We start from the raw sequence: 21,143 nt of genomic DNA on the forward strand, positions 1-21,143 counted from the left end.
TTTGGAAATCTGAAGTGTGAAGGGGCACAGGAGTTCTAGTTCAGGATTCTCTTCAGATTAACATGTGGGGGTTCAAATGGTGGTTGGGAAGGCAAATGTAATGTTAGCATTCATTTCAAAAGGGCTAGATTGTATTGCTGAAGGTTATATAACGTTTTCGTCAGACCACATTTGGTATATTGTGAGCAGCTTCGAACCCAGTATCTATGGAAAGATCTACTGGCCTTGAAGGAAGTCCAGAAGAGGCTCATATAGATGCACATGAAGGGCTTGTCATATGAGAACTGACTGAGGACTATGGGTCCATATTTGATGGAGTTTAGGGAGATGAGTAGGGATCTGATTAAAAATTATAGAATACCAAGGGGCCCGAATAGATTGGACATGTAGAAGATGCTTCCACTAGTATGAGAGAATAGGACCTGAGGGCACAGCCTCAGAGTGAAAGGATGACCCTTTGCAACTGAGATTCCTTTGGAATTTCTTCATCCAGAGGGTGGTGAATCTGTTGAACTCAATGCCACAGAAGGCTATGGAGGCCAAGTCACTGAGTAGCTTTGAAGACAGAGATAGGTAGGTTCTTGGTCAGTGAGGAGTTTGAAGGTCACAGGGAAAAGGCAGGGAAGGGGGTTGAAAAATAAATCAGCCATGATCAAATGCAGAGCAGATTCAAATGGGCCAAATGGCCTACTTATCCTTAGGCGAAGACACTGTCCAAATTAGGAGCTGTAAGAGCTTGTTTGTGTCATGCAAGTTTAGCTTAGAGGCACCGTGATTTTTTTTCTACTGTTGTACTAACAGGCATACTACTATCATTTATTTAACAACTTAAGCATGGAAATTTTCACTCACCTGCGAAGTAACAATTTTGGATGGTTCTTGCTTTCAAGGTTTTTCTCAATAAGGTCCGACAGTAGTCGCTTGAGAACATCTGTGGCATATTCTAGTTTGCCTTGCAGCGCAGTCATGATCAGAGATGCCACATTTCCACGGTCTCTCATTGAAAAGCTCCGCTGCAATTCCAGTGTCCGAATGAAAGTCAACAAGAAAACCTTGTTGTTAATGAGTTGTCCAAAGAGTTTCAGTGCTTTCTCCACGTTTTGCTGCCCATTTCCTGGAACCTGGAAAATAATGGTCAAAGGTGACAGCCAGAAGAACAATCAGTGCCTTTTTAAAGTGAAAAATATCATTATTGTGCCCAGTGTCACTTACCATCTGTTTTTCCAGAAAGCATTAAAAATGCATTCTGTAAATGAGAGAATTTTCAGCCTTGACTCAAATCTTTACTTTGTTCCAATTTTAGAGGTTACAGGGAGATCTTATCAGTAGGAGCCTTGGATGGACAGAGTGTCAGAGGTTCAGACCATTTTAAGATCTATGACTTTATTCTATCCATGAAATACAGACCCAGATTGTGCATTGTGCAGTCATAAGCAGCTCATCTTAATGCTAGGATCAAACGCAAGTTGATCTAACTGGCAGGCAGGTGGTTAATTCCAGGGATGGGCAATCTTGTGGTGAGCACTCTGATAATATTGCTTCACAAAAAGTAATATTCAACCTTGTTCAATCAGTCCTCTAAATTGTAATGTCAAAAGACCCTAATGACAGCCCCTGCCTGATCTGGGCAGGCATGTGGGCTGTCCAAAGAGAGACCTTAGTAGATACAGTAACTGGTAGAATGCTAAGTTGTGCACAAAATCATTTACCATCCTACTTCTGCTGAGTGGTCTGAGTCACTGTAAGCCTTAATGGGTTTTAAATTTGGCCGTACCTCCAGCTCCCGTAGCACTGGATGATCCTCAATTCCAGGAAATAGTACTCGCATTGCATATGTCCTGTAGTCAAGATAAGGAATTCCAGCTCGATCCAAGTCACTGGTTAACTCATTAATATCTGTTTGAAGTTCTGCAAATGCTATCAAACAAAACAGAGCAATGGTCACGCAGTTCATACTTTTGTTAAGTTTCCTTCAAAGGGACAGATGTTGAGAAAAGACAGGAACAGTTCTGGAAAATTTCTAGTTTGTATATGTTCAACAAAGCAGAATACCTACTTCACGTAAAAGATTACATATGCGGTGCCTGAAAATTACATTGTCTTTGCTTTTTGATAAATTGCTCACATTGCAAACAGTCCATCATTTCTCTCTGTTTCTAAGTGCATTCCCACAAAATGTGCGAGAACCATCAAAATGTGTGTCATTGAGTTGAACAGATTCCAAATGTGGGCAGCCCTAATTGCAACTGCAGAGGCTTTGACAGTGAAACAGTGCTACTGAAACTAACAGACCACCTCCACAATACAACAACAAAACTTAACAAATGGGAATACATGATCGCCCCATGATATTTTGGGCCTGGAAATAGCCAAGAGTGATGCCTGAGATTTTAAACAACAGTACTTTATCATCATAGTTCCAAATAAATGAAGCTCCACTGTTAGTGGCAGTTTCATGCCTCATATCACGCATTTATAGATGTGTGAAGAGAAACCAAATGTTCAGGGCAAGGCACACTACAGTTTTGAATATTATTTAAGTAGACCTTTTGCCAGGTTGATGACGTTACTTTCTTACAACTCTCCAGTGTATTATACTGGTGACAAGATAAACAAGGCACCTTTCTGGGTGGACAGTTAGATTTTTGTGACACACTGTATTGCTTTGTCCAAAGGTCTTTGTTGGTGTTTTGGTTCAATTCTCTAGCACTGCAAAATGTTTATTTTCAGCTCTATTTGATAGGACTCTCTTGCTTCCAGTTCCTATTTCATTGGAGTCAAATTATTTATTTTTGGAGTTCCAACAGCTTTCCAGGATTTAGAAGAAAGTTATCAACTCATTAAAATACACAGCCAAGGCAGGCTCAATTACAGCTAATGCGTATGCATGCTCCATGAAGTTAAGTGCTGGAGTCTGGATAAATTTCCTAATCACAAAGTCAGTATTTATAGTCTCCCTGATTACCCAAGGATGGGCTAGATCGTTGCCTCAAACGGCTATAAAAAGCCCCCTACAGACTGTAGTGGTACAAGATGGTAGCTCACCACCTGCTTCTTGGGGCAACCAAGGATGACCAATAAATGCTGATCCTGATCTTGTCAGTGATGCCCAAGACTGAATGAATATTCCTGTAAATGCTAAATGTATAAAGTGTTGACGCTTCAGACAAGAACTGAAGCTAATTTGTTATGATTGATTAGCAAGAACAAAACAACACCAAGTCCCAGTACGGTGCAAAAACAAACTCAGTATCTTACTTTTATAAACTGAATAATCTGTGTACAAAATTTGGTCTTTCTCTCTAGGGGTGGCTCGGTGGTTAGCACTGCTGCCTCACAGTGCCAGAGGCCTGAGTTCAGTTCCAGCCTTGAGCGACTGCCTGTGTGGAGTTCGCACATTCTCCCTGTATCCGTGTGGGTTTCCTCCACTTGCTCCTGTTTCCTCCCACAGTCCAAAATGTGAAGGTTAGGAGGATTGGCTGTGGTAAATTGCTTATAGTGTCCAGGGATGTGCAGGTTAGGTGTATTAGCCCTGGGAAATGCAGGGTTACAGGGATAGGGGAGGGGGATGGGCTTTGGTGGGATGCTCTTCTGATGGGATTCTATGCAAGTGCATTAGTAAGCATTTGTAATTCTTATATACAGCCTAGTCTTTTATTATATCTAATTTTCAGTTTGAGAGTTCCCTTTGGTGCAAATTACTTTACTGCGCTAGGATATTAAACTAATAATGCATCACTCATAGTCCCACAGCAAAACTATTTTATTTTCTCATATTGAAAAGTAAATTGAACAGCTGCTACAGGGTATGCTTTTGCCCACAAATAACAAACAAAAGTATGCTACTAGCCCTGTAACAGATGTGTGCAACCCTCCAACTTTATTTCCAAGAGTAAAACTATTTGCAAATCAAGGAGAGTTGCATATGTTGAACTGTGCCCCCTGTCAGGTATGTGATTTTACTCAGCATTTTTTCCAAAACGTTCAGAAACATTAACATTATATAACTTTACAACCTAATATCTGATCCTCTAAATGTCTGTGCAAAAGATTCAAATTCTTTTGCATCATTGGGTCCGTGTGATTGAAAATATTTGCTGCTTCTGCGCTTTGCGAGCAAGAATTGGGAAATTGGTGATAAGTTATTGTCATTCTGCCCTCACATTGTACTTGAGTGCTACTTCTTATCTATATTGGTGCAAAATTTACCCTTAGAATTGGCAATTTAATATGGCTCTCCTCCCTCAATCCTCTCCAAATGTGACCGAAAATTGCATCAATACATGAGTGTTAGTTCAAGAATTCAGCATCGAGTGGTCTGAAAGGGAATCCTACGCTATCCTCTCTACATTCTAATCCTAAACACCTTAATAACATGTCACTTGTTTCAACAAAACCTTAGCGTGGTTCTTACCTTCTTTGCATTCCAAAGCAACACGTGATTCAAGATTATCCATCTGCATCTGCAGTCGTTTCAGGGTCAGATCATTCTCCCTTGACTTTCGTTTGTAGGCAATCAGAACAATGACCACAATGACAAGCAGAAGACCACCACCTGCTGCGATGCTGATAATGGCTGGCAGGGTGAGCAGGCTGTCAGATATGACATGAACCATTCCGGGGGAGAACTGCAGTCCACCTACTTGGACCTGTTTCAACCAGACATAAAAAAGAAAATCAACATTTCAACTAAATGTTGCACGGTTTTCACTTTCTTGCTGGAGTTAGGGACAGTTAGTTAGGATTTTCAGCACATGTTTAGATAGAGTACAGAATCAGACTGGATGCCACGGATTCGTTATTGCATGTGACTTCAAATTACTCACCAGGACTCTAAGCTGTCCACTTAAATTTGGAGGTTCACAGAGTAACTGTGTCTCGGAAACAGTGACAGCACAAGGAGTGTCACCAATCAATACAGTATAATTCAGCTTTGCTCCACCAGCAGCTGGAGGCAAAAGGTTCCGACCCTGTCAACAGACAAACAAAAGCTTGGTATTCTCATTTATGACAAAAATTACAATAAAGTGTAATGTAATTTAGAACGTAGGGAAGATTGTTATAGACCAGCATTAGCAGATTGCTAACAATCACAGGATCACAGAAGTCTGACGGGTAAGAGGCCGCCATTTGGCCCACTGCGTCTACACAATCTCTTCAAATAACAATTATTACCTTCTGCCAATCTCCTGCTTTCTCCCCATACCCCATTCAAATAATCAAATCTCTTAATGGCCTCATATGCCTGCTTGAATCTACCTCCACTACACTTCCAAACTGGGCATTCCATACCTTAACTGCTCACTATAAGAACATGTTGTTTCACTCACCTTGCATTTACTTCATCTGCAGTTCACTTTAAATCTGTGCCATCTGGTTCTTAATCCTGTTACAAGTCAGAGTAGTTTTTCACTATCTCACATATCCACTCCTGTTCTGATATTGAAAATTGCCATCAAATCTCCTCTTAGACTGCTTTTCACCAAGGAGAGCAGACCCAATTTCTTCTACCTAACCTCATACCTGGAACTATTCTTGTATATTGTTTCTAAATGTTCTCCAGCATATACATATCTTTCTAATAACATGGCAGCCAGGATTGTACATAATTCTCCATGAGGCCTGAAAAGCATCTTATACATGTTCAACATCATCTCCTTACTCTTGTACGCTATGACATTATTAATAAAGCTGAGGATACGTAGGCAGCCTTCAGAGTGCCTAGTTATACTCAAAATATCCCTCCTTTAAGAATTTCATGGCTAACATATTTTAATTATTTTGGAAGACTTCCAAGTCCAATTTTATTCAGGATTTTTTTTTAAAAATCATACTGATCACATGCAATTACCATCTTGAATGCGGAGCTAGAATTTCTGCCCTAAGACATAAAATGAAACTAGTCATGGCAAAATGTTTCTTACTTATAAAGGATATAGTAGCCCTTTGTAGCGAAGATTTTAACTGCCAGAAATGAATAATAAAACATCATAATTTGTCAGCTTGCTTCTATACTTAATTCTCTATTACATTTAATCAATGTTACGATTATATGCCCCATGGTCCATAGTTGGATCTCAGTTAATTGCTGTCATCTCTTTGGCTCAATCATAGCTGGTCCAATAATTAATCATAAAATTCATTTTGATGATACAATTCAGCACAAAAGTAGAGGAAGAGGTGTTTTAATATTCTTTTACAAAAAGGTCAGAAATATGATTTTGAAGTTAGGTGGCTGTTTTATTTTACAGCCATATTTGACAGAGTTAAGAAGGCCAGTTCCCTCCTCCCTGACAGCACTGGTCTGAGAACCAAGATTGAACTGTTACTGTTCTATTCCCAAATGTAGTTCATTGCTGGGGCACAGACAAGGACTACTTTTAAGTTTATCCAGCAGCTATACGATTATTGAATGACATTCCGCAAAATTTCACAGAAGAACATTATGAAAAAACTTTTACAATGGCTTTTCAACCTAAATTATTCTGTAACATTGTAGAAATATTTCATTATTCCAGATGGTATTAAGGTGTCATGTGACAAGGTCCGAACATTACCAAAAATATACATCATAAAACCTTATGTAAGTCACACTATTGAGCACCATGTCAGTTCAGAGCATTACCTTAAATATTCAATCACCTTCCATTTAAAGCTTGAGAAAGCGTTAAATGTACAGAACTATTTAAATAAAATATTTTATGGCACTCTACTTAGTCAAATAGATACACGCCAAATTGATTTTCATCAGATATCCAAAGCAGCTTCTGGAAATTTGGGGAGGGATGTGCTGATGGAGATAGGGTTGACAGAGGCACTTGGTTTCTGCATTTGAAATCGGTTACCACAGCCATTCATTTTCCAAATGATAATTTTTTTTCAGGCTTTACAATAGCGATAATTATTGAACATTGGAGCAAAGATATTAGCCAAGAACTGAGCAGAATTGGAAACAAAATTTACTGTGAGCATCATGAAAATGCTAAATGTGACTGGCCAAGGTTAAATAGCAGATTATAAAGTTAGATTTATCATGTTTCATTAGGTTATTTTGCTGATTTAAGGGGAAAATTCAGAACACTGTGTCTTCTTGAAAGTTTGACCTGCCATTATTCACCTCCCTTGGAAGATTAATTAAATTGAATAGTGATAATACTCTACATGATTCATCTAGAGTCCTACATTTCAAGAAGTTATTTTTCAAATGCTTGATGCCTTTGAGAATTCAAGCATCTTCTGGCTCTAATATTATTTGCTACAATGCATAGTGAGCATTTGAAACAGTTCTATTAATCACATGAGTTATCAGTGTTCTCAATGCTGGGAATCATGATGCTCCCAGATGCTGCTCAAAACAGTATAAAGAGCACACAATATGTTGTTGTCTGCAGGATCGATCCAAAATGTACCATTCTTGGTCTACATTTTCAAAGGTGCTTACAATCTATCAAAAGATGATGGAATGAATCCAGTGACCCCATGCTACCAAGAGAGAATCTCATTTGAAGAGACTGGGGCATGGGAAAAGGATTACAACATAATTATAGTGACTTTTGGTATGAAAGAGCATGCATTTTGGGATCATGGTGTCACTGATTTTATCCCTCTGTATTCTATAAGTTAGTTTACTCACACATTACATAGTAAGGTTACAGTTGGTTGATTATAAGGCAATATTTTCACGTGAGGGTTTGAGGTGGTTATGAATCTCTAACAAATTTTGTTTTTGCTTAATGATTTATATCAGCTCTGAGTTCTGGGATGCTAATGTGACATACTTAGGCAATACTTCTAATTCAAGTTGAGTCATTTATTTGGAAAATTAGAGACTATAAATGAGCTAATATGGTTTGTTTAGGCCAGTAAATAAGATAAAAATTAAAATTAATGAGTCACATGGCATTGTCCAAATAATCTAAAACACCATAAATGTGGTGCATAACTGTCTTTTTGAATTGTACCCAGGTATAGATTGTTGTCATGAATATTTAGCCAAGGGATTATTGCCCAAACAGCAATCTCCCGCATCATACCATAAAATTTTAAAGACACGATACCACTTTCTGTTTTACTAAAATGATAAAGCAATGGAAGACTCTGTGAACCAAGTGTCAGCCTCAGTTCAGTTGATAGAACAAAAACTTCTTTTGGTCTATTAAAATGCTCTTAAGTCTTGAGCACACAGGATGACACTTCAGTGCAGTACTCACAGAATACTGAAATAAGATCTGAAATTGCTCAGCAAACTCAGAAGGTTTGGCAGCCTCTGTAGAAACAGAAACCAATTTGAGTCCAGCATGACTCTTCCTCAGAAACTGGTTTGACAATGTATGGTAGCACCCAGATTCCAAAGAATCTTATCAGACTCAAAATGTGAACTTTGTTCCTCTGTTCACAGATGCTTCCAGATCTTTTGAGTTTCTCCAGCACTTACCATTCTTATTTCAGATCTCCAGCATCCACACAACTTTGCTTTCACCTGCAAAAAATGTTGCACTGTTGAATATGCCATTTTTCAGATGGGACTCAAAGTCAAGGTTACTCTATCCTCTCAGATTTGCTTATAAGATCCTACTGGCACGATCTGAAGTAATACAGGGGACCTCTCCCCATGTTCTAGCCAAAATCTTTCCCTTAACTACAATTTTTTTTTGCTGAACAGGGAGGGGTGATATTATGGAAGCATTTTAAAACATGGATAACAATTTGAATTGAAGACTTGCTTGAACAGGATCCAAGATAGGTCACTGGGTACAGGAGACAATTACTGTAGGTCAGTTTGCTTAACATCTGGGAAAAAGTTCAAATCTATACTAAAGGATGAAATAGCAGAGAATTTAGAAATACATACCGTAATCAAGCAAGGGAAAAGAAAATCATGCCTAACGTATTTATTACAATTCTTTGAACACAGAACACAATAGTACAGCACAATACAGACCCTTCAGCCCACAATTATAGGCCAAACTTTTACCCCAATCCTATCTAACGTCCACCCCTACCTTATACTATCATCTTTATGCCTATCTAATAGCTGCTTAAATGCCCCGAATGAGGCCGACTCCACTACCCTCCCTGGCAATGCATTCCAGCGCCTACCACTGTCTGAGTAAAGAACCTACCTCTGACGTCTCCTCTGTATCTAAATCCACTCAGTTTAAAACTATGCCTCCTCGTAATAGCTACCTCCACCTTAGGAAAAAGTCTCTGGCTGTCCACTCTATCTATACCTCTGATCATTTTGTACACTTCTATCAAGTCACCTCTCATCCTTCATTTTTCTAAAGAGAAAAGCCCTAGCTCTCTCAACCTTTCCTCACAAGACCTTTGCTCCATTCCAGGCAACATCCTGGTAAATCTCCTCTGCACCTTTTCCAACGCCTCCACATCTTTCCTGTCATGAGGCGACCAAAACTGGACACGGTACTCCAGACGTGGCCGAACCAGGCCTTGTATAGCTGGAGCATAACTTCACGGCTCTTGAACTCAATCCCTCTATTGACGAAAGCTAACACACCATACGCCTTCTTAACTCCTCTATCCACCTGGGTGGCAGCTCTGAGGGAACTGTGAACATGAATCCCAAAATCCCTCTGCTCTGCCACACTGCCAAGAATCTTTCCGTTAACCCTGTAGTCTGCTTTCAAGTTTGTCTTTCCAAAATGAATCAACTCAACTTTCCAGGGTTAAACTCCATCTGCTATTTCTCAGTCCAGCTCTTCATCCTATCAATGTCCCTTTTTAACCCAGAACAGCCCTCCACACCATCCACAATTTGACCCACTTTTGTATCATCCGTGAACTTGCTAATCCATGCTTCCATTCCTTCATCCAAATCATTTACGAAAATCACAATTAGGACAGGACCCAGGACAAATCCTTGATTGTTGAATATTTTCCATCCACTACCACCCTTTGTCTTTTAAGGATCAGCCAATTCTGAATCCAAACTGCCACATTACCCTCTATCCCATGCCTCCTTACTTTCTGCATGAGCCTACCATGGGGAACCTGATCAAATGCCTTACTTAAATCCATGTATACCACATCCACTGCTCCATCTTCATCCACATGTTTGGTCACCTCTTCAAACAGCTCAATAAGGTTTTTGAGGCATGATCTACCCCTCACAAATCCGTGCTGACTATCACAAATCAAACTGTGCCTTTCCAAGTGATCACAAATCCTATCTCTTAAAGCCCTTTCCAATAAGTTGCTGACCACCGACGCAAGACGAACTGGCCTGTAATTTCCAGGGTTATCCCTATTCCCTTTTTTGAACAAGGGAATGACGTTTGCCTCTTTCCAATCTTCCAGCACTATACCCTGTGGACAGCGAGGATGAAAAGATCGTTGCCAAAGGCCCTGTGATCTCTTCCCTCGCTTCTCATAGAATCTTGGATAAAGCCAATCAGGCCCGGGGGACTTAACCATCTTCAACTTCCTCAAAATTTCTAGCACATCTTCCTTACTAACATCAACCTCCTCTAGCCGACCAGCCTGTTTCACACTGTCCTCTTCTACAACTAGGTCCTTCTCAGTTGTGAATACCGAAGAAATGTATTCATTAACAACCTTTCCTATCTCTTTAGACTCAATGCACAAATTCCCTTTACAATCTTGATCGGCCCTACCCTTACTTTGGTCATTCTCATATTCCTCGCGTATATGTAAAAAAGCTTGGAGCTTTCCTTAATCCTCTCTGCCAAGATTTTCTCATGCCCCCTTACAGCTCTCCTAAGCTCTTTCTTCAGATCCTTCCTGGATAACTTGTATCCCTCTACAGCCTTTTCCGTTCCTTGTTTCCTGAACCTTACATAAGCCTCCTTCTTCCTCTTAACCAGATGTTCGGCCTCTCTTGACAGCCAAGGCTCTCTCACTCGACCGCATCTTCCCTGCCTGCTAGGGACAAACATATTGAGCACACGCAGTATGCATTCCTTAAACAATCTCCACATTTCAATAGTGCTCTTCCCTGACAGAATCTGTTCTCATTTTATGCTACCCAGTTCTTGCCTAACAGAATTGTAATTACCCTTCCCCCAATTACAAACCTTACCCTGTTGTATGTACCTATCCTATTTGTGACTATTGTAAAAGTAACAGAGTTATGATTGTTACTTTGAGGAAATCCTCAGTAGGATAAAGGGACACGAGTACATTTGATATATTTAGATTTCCAAAAGGCATTTGGTAAGATACTGTGCATCGGCTACTCAACAAATTAAAAGCTCATGGTGTTATGGGTAGTGCATTAGAATGGATTCTTTATTTTTCTATTCATTTGTGGGATGCGGGTGTCACTGGCTAGCCAGCATTTATTGCTGATCCCCAGTTGCCCTTGACAAGGTGGTGGTGAGCTGCCTTCTTGAACCGCTGCAGTTCACCTACTTTGGGTTGACCCACAATGCTATTAGGGAGGGAATTCCAGGATTTTGAGCAAGTGACAGTGAAGGAACAATGACACATTTCTAAGTTAGGATGGTGAGTGACTTGGAGGGGAAATTGGAGGTGGTGGTGTTCCCATCTGTCTGATGCCCCTGTCCTTATAGACGGGAGTGGTTGTGGGTTTGCAAGGTGCCATCTGAGTGTCAGTGGTGGAGGACGTGAATGCTTGTGGACATAGTGCCAATCAAGCAGGCTGCTTTGTCCAGGATACCAACAAGCTTCTTGAGTGTTGTTGGGGCTGAATTCATCCAGGCAAGTGAAGAATATTCCATCACACTCCTGACTTGTGTTTTGTAGATGGTGGATAGGCTTTAAGGAGTCAGGGCTCACCACAACATTCCCAGCTTCTGGCCTGCTCTTGTAGCCGCTGCGTTTATGTGGTGAATCCAGTTGAGTTTCTGGTCAACGATAACCCCTAGGATGTTGTTAATGGGAGATTCAGTGATGGTAACACCATTGAATGTCAAAGGGTGATGGTTGGATTGTTTCTTATTGGTGATGGTGTTTGCGTGATGTGAATGTCACTTACCACTTGTCAGCTAAAACCTGGGTATTGTCCAGATCTTGTTCATTTCAATACTGACTGCTTCAGTATCTCAGGTGTCACAAATGGTGCTAGACATTGTTCACCAATGATTGCACATCTCCACTTCTGACCTTATGATAGAGGGAAGGTCATTAATGAAGCAGCTGAAGATGGTTGGGCCTAGGACGCTACCCTGAGGAACTCCTGCAGAGATGTCCTAGAGCTGAGATGATTGACTTCCCACAACCACGACCATCTTCCTATGTATCAGGTATGACTCCAACCACCGGCGAGTTTGCCCCGATGCCCATTGATTCCAGTTTTGTGATTGCTCCTTGATGCTACAATCAGTTGAATGCAGCCTTGATATCAAGGGCTGTCACTCCCACCTCTTTTCTGTAATTCAGCCTTTTTGTCCATGTTTGAACCAAGGCTGTAATGAGGTCAGGAGCTGAGCGGTCCTGGCAGAACCCAAACTGGGTGCCACCGAGCAGGTAATTTCTGAGCATGTGCCTGCCTGATAGCACTGTTGATGATACCTTCCCATCACTTCATTTATGATTGAGAGCATACTTATGGGACATAATTGGCTGGGTTGAATTTGTCCTGCTTTGTGTGTACAGGACATACTTGGGCAATTTTCCATATTGTCAAGTAGATATCAGTGTTGTAACTGTACTGGACCAGCTTGGCTAAGGGAGCGGCAAGTTCTGGAGCACAAATCTTCAGTGCTATTGCCAGAGCGTAGTCAGGGCTCATAGACTTTGCAGTATCCAGTGTCTCCAACTGTTTCTTGATATCATGTGGAGTGAATCGAATTGGCTGAACACTGGTATCTGTAATGCTGGGGGGCACTGGAGGAAGCCGAGATGAATCATTCACTTGGCACTTCTGGCTAAAGAATGCTTCTGTCTTATCTTTTGCACTGAATGGCTGAGCTCTTCCATCATTGAGGATGGGGATATTTGTGGAGCCTCTTCCTCCAGTGAGTTGTTTAATTATCCACCACCATTCACCACCGGATGTGGTAGGATTGGAGACCTTAGATCTGATCCATTGTTTGTGGGATTGCTTAGCTCTGTATATCATTGCTGCTTTCATTGCTTGGCATGCAAATGGTCCTGTTTGGTGGTTTCACCAGGGTGATACTTCACCTTCAGGTATGCCTGGTACTATTTGTGGCATGTCCTCCTGCACTATCCACTGAACCAGGGTTGATGCCCTGGCTTGATGGCAATGTTTGATGGGGAATATGCCAGGCCATGAGTTACAGATTGTGCTGGAGTACAATTCTGCAGCTGTTGATGGCCCACACAACTTCGTGGGTGTCCAGTCTTGAGTTGCTAGATCTGTGTGATGTCTGTCCCACAGTGATAGTGCCATACAACACGATGGAGTTGTTCTCAATGTAAAGACAGGACTCCAACTCCACAAGGACTGTGTGATGGTCACTCTTACCGATACTGCTATGGACAAATGCAACCGCAGCTGGCAGATTAGTAAGGATGAGGTCAAATATGTTTTTCCCTCATGTTGTTCCCTCACTGCCTGCTGCAGACCTAGTCTAGCAACTACGTCCTTTAGCACCCGACCAGCTTGATTAGTAGCAATGTTACCGAGTCACTCTTGGTGGTGGACACTGAAATCCCCCACCCTGAGTACATTTTGTACCCTTGCCATCCTCAGTGCTTCCTCTAAGTGCTGTTCAACATGGATGAGTACTGATTCATCAGCTGAGGGAGGATGGTATGTAGTAATCAGCAGGAGGTTTCCTTGTCCATGTTAGATCTGAAGCCATGAGGCTCCGGAGGTCCGGAGTCAATGTTGAGGACTCCCAGAGTAACTCCATCTCAAGTGTATACCATTGTGCTGCCACCTCTGTTGGTTCTGTCCTGCCGGTGGGGCAGGAAATATCTAGGGATGGTGATGGTGGTGTCTAGTATGACTATGTCAGGCTGTTGCTTGACTCGTCTGTGAGCCAGCTCTCCCAATTTTGGCTAACTCCAGATGTTAGTGAGGAGGACTTTGCCGGGTCGACAGGCCTATTTCTGCTGTTGTCTTTTCCGGTACCTAGGTTGATGCCAGGTGATCTGTCCAGTTTCATTTCTTTGTGACATTGTAGCGATTGGTCCAACTGAGAGGCTTGCTAGGCTATTTCAGATGGCAGCTGACATTGCTGTGGATCTGGAGTCACATGTAGGCCAGACCAGGTGAGGGTGGCAGATTTCCTTCCCTGAAGGACATTAGTGAACTAGATGGGTTTTTCAGACAATTGGCAATGATTTCATGGAGATCAGCAGATTCTTAATTCCAGATATTTTATTGAATTCCAATTCCACCATCTGCCGTGGTGGGATTTGAACCCGGCTCCCTGGAACATCAGCTGGGTGTCTGGTTTAATAGTCTAGCGACCATAAGACCATAAGACCATAAGACATAGGAGTGGAAGTAGGGCCATTTGGCCCATCGAGTCCACTCCGTCATTTAATCATGGCTGATGGGCATTTCAACTCCACTTCCCTGCACTCTCCCCGTAGCCCTTGATTCCTTGTGAGATCAAGAATTTATCAATCTCTGCCTTGAAGACATTTAACGTCCCGACCTCCAATGCGCTCTGTGGCTGTGAAATCCACAAACCCACCACAATCATATCACTGGGCTACCACTTACCGTCAATCAGCTAACTAATACATATCAGAGAGTTGGTATAAAGGGGCACTTTCAGGGTGGCAACCTTTGATAAGTGGACTGCCGCAGGGTTCAGTGCTGGGGCCACGATTATTTACAATTTATAGAAATAACTTGGATGAAGGAAATGAATGTACTATTGCTAAGACTGCAGATGACACAACAATAGGTGGGAAGGCATTGTGAGGATGTCACAGAGTCTTAAGTGGGCAAAACTTGGAAGATGGAAGATAAGAGACAACAAGGTGTAGAGCTGGAAGAACACAGCAGGCCAAGCAGCATTGGAGGAGCAGGAAGGCTGATATTTCGGGCCTAGACCCTTCTTCAGAAGATGGAAAATAATGTGGGCAGTCTGAGGTTATGCACTTTAGCAGGAAGAACAGAAACATGGACTACAGAAAGCAGCAGTATGGAAAGATCTGGGGGTTCTCATGCAAGTATCACAAAAAACCAGCATCCAACATCAGCAGGTAATAGGGAAACAGACTGTTGACTTTTATTTCAAACAGAATTCATGTAAAAATGGGTAAGTCTTGCTAAGACTGTATAAGGCTTACGACACTGTGCTACACCTTGAATAATGTGAACAGTTTTGGGTCCCTTATTTAAAGAAAGGTATACTAACATTGGAGGCTGTCCAGGCAAAGTTCAGCAGTTTGATTCTGATTATGGAGGAATTTCCTTATTAGTCGAGGTTGAGTAGATTGGGCTCGTACTGTGAACTTAGATGAACGACAGCAGACCTTATTGAAATATATCGATTCTTCCACGGCTTGACAGCATTGACATGGAGAGATTTTTTTTGTCCTTTTATGAGACAGTCTAGGACCAGAGCTCATAACCTCAGAGTAAGGGGTTACCTGTTCAAGCCAAATTTGAAGAGGATTTCTTATCCCTCAGAGAATAGTGAAACCATGGAGTCCTTTCCACAGGCGAATATAGAAGCTGCACATTAACTATATTCAAGGCTGAGATAAACATTTTTATTCAGTAAAGCACTTAAGGGTAATGGTGAAAAAGCAGGAGAGTGGAGTTTGAAAATAATCAGATCAGACATGATTTCATTGAATGGCAGAGATATTTGATGGGTTGAACGGCCTATTTATACAGTCATAGATCTACAAAGCATGGAACAGATCCTTCCGTCTAACTCATCCATACTGGCCAGATATCCTGAATTAATCTAGTTCCATTTGCCAGCATTTAGCCCAGATCTCTCTCACCCCTCCTATTCACACACCCATTCAGACGCCTTTTAAATGTTGTAATTGCATCAGCCTCTATCACTTCCTCTGGCAGCTCATTCCATTCATGCACCACCCTCTGTGAAAATATTGCCCTTTAGGTCCCTTTTAATTCTTACCACTTTTGCCTTAAACTCCGGCCTCTAGTTTCAGACTCCCTCACCCTGGGGAGAAGACCTTGTTTATTTATCCTATCTATACCTGTCATGATTCTACAAACCTGTATAGGGTCACCTCTTAGCCTCTGATACTTCAGGAAAAACAGTCCCAGCCTATTCAGTCTCTCTCCACAGCTCACATCCTTCAACCCTGGCAACATGCTTGTAAAACTTTTCTGAACCCTTTCAAGTTTCACACCATCCTTCCTATAACAAAATACAGCACCTCACATTTATCTAAATGCTCCTACATCTTATGATTCAAGGCATGGAGAGAGAATTATTACACCTGATTACATTTCTCTCAGCCTTCCATTACTTCAAAAGTACTGTAAATTGTTAACATGTTGCAAGTATCTTTTCAAATATCATACTTTTATGACCGACTTGTACATTTATTTGGATTATTTGGCTCGGAATCTCCCTGACTACAAACGTTTTTTTAAAAAGATGCTAACAATTTCTCCTTTCAAAAGAGCAAAAAACTTTGTTTTCAAATCTGCTCAACAGATCCTGAATGCACAGTTTTTTTGAACTACTTGAACATGATATCATCACCCTGCTATATGATAAAATCCAGTTATCTCAGATAATTTATCTTAACACCAACTGCAAAATATTAAAATCTTCAAAACATCAATTACCGCTGGAAAATATCACTGTTGGAGGTGAAGTGGTTGTCACTCCTGTGAGCATTCTTAATAAACGAACACTTAGCATTTTAATCATGATTTTTGAATTAATGTTCTTTTCCTTTTTTCGAAAGGGTCTGCATTCTTTTTCTCTAGGCTGATGGCTCAAGAAAATTAAGCCTTTTATAATAGGCTGCAGTGCAGAAAGAGATAATTCCATTCAGTTCCTCATCAGTGCTGTTGTTCGGTTGGAGCCATCTACTTTAATCCCATTTTCCCGTTATTCATTTTACACACATTAAGCCAAATGCCCTTTGCATGATATTAATGATCTCTTTCTCAATTAGCTGCTAATGGTAAAGCAATGCATATTCTAATTATCTGAATATTAAAAAAAAATGCACCTCCTCACATTCTTCATGATAATTTTGAATTTATGCCTCCTCTGCTTTTTTTTTCAGATCAATTTACCATACCAGTAATTTTTCATTATTTATCTATGCTCCCATTCTTTAGAACCAATTGAGTTAGGTGCTCTTCCATTGCATACAATTTTGACTTTGGTGCTACTTATGTAAATGTTTTCAAATGTTATGGCAATCCCTTTCCCAAAATTTCTCCTGCATATAGTCATCAAATGTAACTTCGTGGAGAACCCACCAGCTTCCACATCTAGTTTAGTAAATTCTGTGCAATTTAGCAGGGGGGAAAAAAAAGATTTGTGATAAGGAAAAAGAAACACATACATACAAGAGACCGTTATTAGAAAGAAGTAGCTTTTAATCCTTCAGTTAAATTGGTTGAACTTTGCACCTTTCTATCTATAAACTGGTAAAGTAGCATTGGTATGCTCCTCCACTAGTATGGGCCTGACTGAAAAAAAATCTCAGAAAAACTGAATTCAAACCTCAGTATGCTGTTTGAGAATCAGGATTCTTAATAAAAACAAATTGGTAACAAAAATAGTCATGAAACTGTCAGACTGTCATAAAAACCCGAGTGTTTCACTACAGCCTTTCAGCAAAGGCTTTACCTAGCCCAGTCTGTGATTTGAGTTCTATACAATCATGTGACCCTTAGCTACACTCTAAAATTTCATAGGAGGCCAATCAGATTGTGACTGACAAGACACTCCATTACTTTCTTGGAACAATTAGGGATGGTTAATAAGCAGCATGCTGGTCAGCAACATCTACAACTGAAAAACAAAAAATCTCCGAGATCCACCCAGTATTATCATCAAAGGCTGTTATTTGAATGACACATCCAGTGGAAACCAATATCTACAAATTTCATTAATGGGGTTAAGGGTATAGTATTACATTCCAACTTACGGATCTTAGCACATACTTTCAGTATAATAGGGGAGCCTGGCTTCTGTTCCAACATGCCTGTCGTACTCAGAGGTTCAAATGTCGGGTTGGGGTAGAAGATGAAATTTGTATTATTGTAGATAAGCAGCGCCTGCACGTTGTCAAAGACAAAACCAAACTCATCTGGCCGTTCCACAGTGTCTACTCCAGGTCTGTATTCGTGTGTAAGAGCTGGGGCACGGCAAGTCATGGTTGTTGAATTCAGTACTTCACATACCTGGTGCAGAACCAAAAAGCAAAATTTAACTTTTGAAATATTGTTTACACTTCCAAAATCTGGAACATTCTACTTTTATAACCTGAATTTTTCATCAATGTCTAATACATAATGTTGTAAGAAGTATACATTAAAGGAAAGCAAAATGCTTACACTCATTACTTTTGGAATCACTTCAGAGCTATTTGAAAACTGGGTAGCCCTCAAAAGTTACTAATATTCGAAAAGGGTCATACAGCTCTATTCATAGTGAATGTAATAGAAAAATAGTTACTGTTCTGTAAGTAATAATAATTAATAGTATAGCAATTATGCCTACAAATTGTAGAGACATATATCTTGGGGATTCACTCTGCAGCACCACTGACATTTCCTGTGAGCTTTTTTTTTGCAGAACAAGTTATTTTCAAGATTTGCAATCATCTCACCTATCAGCAAAATACCTTTTACAGAGAATGCAAAATAAAAACAAAGTCTAAAATATCAAGGAGTTTGGGCAGGATTTTCATCCTCCACTAGGGCCTAGATCAGCTCAAAGGTGCTCAAAATAGTAACACCGGTCAACATTTCAATTTTACAACTCCAACCTGTCCCAGGCCACTTTTCAGGGGGAGGGGTAGTGGGTTTGAGTGGGTGCATCTCTACAGAGTTACGTCAGACAAACTGAAGTGGGCTTTCCCCATTGGCCTGCAAGTTCCCTGATTGCCTGGAGGCAGTCATCAAATTGGTACTCTGGCTAGGCTTAGAGGCCCACCCTGCACAGTGGCAGCCATTTTGTAATGGGATTTTCAAAAAGTTGGAGAAGGGGACTTCAATATTTCCAAGTACCCTTAAGCCCTATTTACCTCACAGCATCCTGCTACAATTTTTGAGCTGGAAGGCTTCCGATTGACCCCCTCAGCTTTCAGAGTCTACTTGGCTCAGCGTGCCAGTTCTCTGGTCATTAACTGGCCGCTCACAGTAAGTGACCATTACCCACAGTGGAACTCTTATGCACTGAGAGCTGCTGGCCAATCTTTTGGATTCATCAGTGCCAGAAGGATAGGGGTGGCTGATGCCAGTATCATACCCACTTGAGGTCTCAGATTGAGGAGGGAACGCAGGCTACTGGTGAAGGGAGGTGAAAGAATCCAGCCGCTGGTACACCCCTTCCCCATACTGCATTCCTCAATTACTGAGTGTCTCTGAAAGTAAACCCACCTCCCCCGACATGAGAACCCACAAGCTAACACTCCACTGGGTTGGGGGACAGTTAGAACTGCAAATGCTGAAGTCAGAGATAACAAAGTGTGGAGCTGGAGGAACACAGCAGGCCAGGCAGCATCAGAAGTGCAGGAAAGTTGACATTTCGGGTCTGAACCCTTCTTCAGAAAAAGAAGAGTCCTGACCCAAAACATCACTTTTACTTCTCCTCTGATACTGCCTGGCCTGCTGTGTTCTTCCAGCTCCATATTGTGTTATCACACCACTGGGTTTGTTTGTTGGGCTTCCTGACCGGTGAGACACGCACTCCCCTTTGGGCTAAATACCTTGGCTGGCTGGATGAGCTTCTTCATTGTTCACTCAAATGCCTCAATAGCTAAAATGCCTCTACAGCAATGTGGTTGATTTTTAACTGCCCTCTGGGCAACAAATGCTGCCTAGCCAGCGATGCCCTCATCCTGTGAATAAGTAAAGAAAAAGAAAAAAGGTGGCAGGGCAGTAAGGCCACCCAGGAGCTCTCCCCTCACCTCACCCCTGGCATCGGGGGTATAGGAGGTAGGAGCAAAAGGCTGTGGGGTCCTCAGTCACCACACTCCCACTCAATTGAACACTTCCCCCCTCTCAACTACTATCAAACCCACAGAGGATGGCACAGGAGTCTGCCTATAAATTCTGTAAATGGTGCTCACATATTGATTGTGTTTTATAATAAGACATAGGAACTAAACTGTGCTGCAAATTATGTGAACACACCAGATCAATGCTATGTTCCCTCTAGTCTTCAAAACACTGCAGTGATACCTTTCCTTTCTATATTAAAGAAAAATCGATATCCTTACAGGCTACAAGGATGTACCCAAAGTATAGTTTGATGTATAGTAAGCTTTATTTTTCATTTCACTTTTCCTCAAGGGAAAGTTAATTTGAACTAAATTTCCTAGCATGAATACACTCCACAAATGAGATCCTGTGAGCTGAAGCAAAACTGAACATTCTAGATATTGAATTGAAATTCCATACGGTCAATTCACCCGAGTCAAGCAAACTCCCATGAGTTTTTTTACAGAGAGGAAATAGCTAATTTACTTAATTAAAGAATGACCAAAGATAAAATACAAAATTAAATCTACATAGATTTCTCTTTCTCTCATCCTGAGTTTCATTTCTCTTTATGCTGACAAAGGCTCTTTTGTCTAAAGTTAATCTTCCATTAAACACCATTAAGGAGATTCAGAAATTCCATTAACCCTCTGTGTGAATCTAAAAGCTGAGGATTTTACACAAAATGCGTTAGTTTTTCTGCACTCCATATAGCTGCAGTGCATCATCCTGAAATTGCAGCTCATTGTTTCTTGACTGGATTTAAGGATTACTGTAGAACAGAATATTTAAAATACTGCTTCTTACGCTTCTCTACACTTATATTACTTATGACAGTAAGCAATAAATAATGACTCCAAACATCCATTATAATACTTATTAGGTTAGGCATAACATTAATATAAATTCTGGTTGGCTGTTTGGACAAAATCATGTTGCAGTATTCTGACGAAACCTTGCATTTTGAACAGTATTATTTAGTTCAGATTTTCACCATCTGCAGAATTTTGCTTTTGTTCCCATCTCTGTCCTGTCAGTTTCACCCTGCCCATTA

General features: G+C 40.9%; 1 protein-coding gene across 2 annotated transcripts in view; it reads right to left on the minus strand.

The window, feature by feature from the left end:
• LOC125462786 (plexin-A2-like) overlaps positions 1-21,143 on the minus strand; it is a 440,661-nt gene that overhangs the window by 52,836 nt on the left and 366,682 nt on the right. For both annotated transcript variants that reach the window (XM_048553162.2, XM_048553161.2), the window contains 5 exons: positions 18,047-18,286; positions 4,827-4,970; positions 4,415-4,649; positions 1,775-1,917; positions 853-1,121 (listed from right to left, as the gene is read on the minus strand). In XM_048553162.2, coding sequence (XP_048409119.1) covers positions 853-1,121; positions 1,775-1,917; positions 4,415-4,649; positions 4,827-4,970; positions 18,047-18,286 — 1,031 coding nt within the window. The remainder of the gene's footprint in view (positions 1-852; positions 1,122-1,774; positions 1,918-4,414; positions 4,650-4,826; positions 4,971-18,046; positions 18,287-21,143) is intronic.

This window comes from Stegostoma tigrinum, chromosome 21 (genome assembly GCF_030684315.1).
Source record: "Stegostoma tigrinum isolate sSteTig4 chromosome 21, sSteTig4.hap1, whole genome shotgun sequence".
Lineage (NCBI taxonomy): Eukaryota > Metazoa > Chordata > Chondrichthyes > Orectolobiformes > Stegostomatidae > Stegostoma > Stegostoma tigrinum.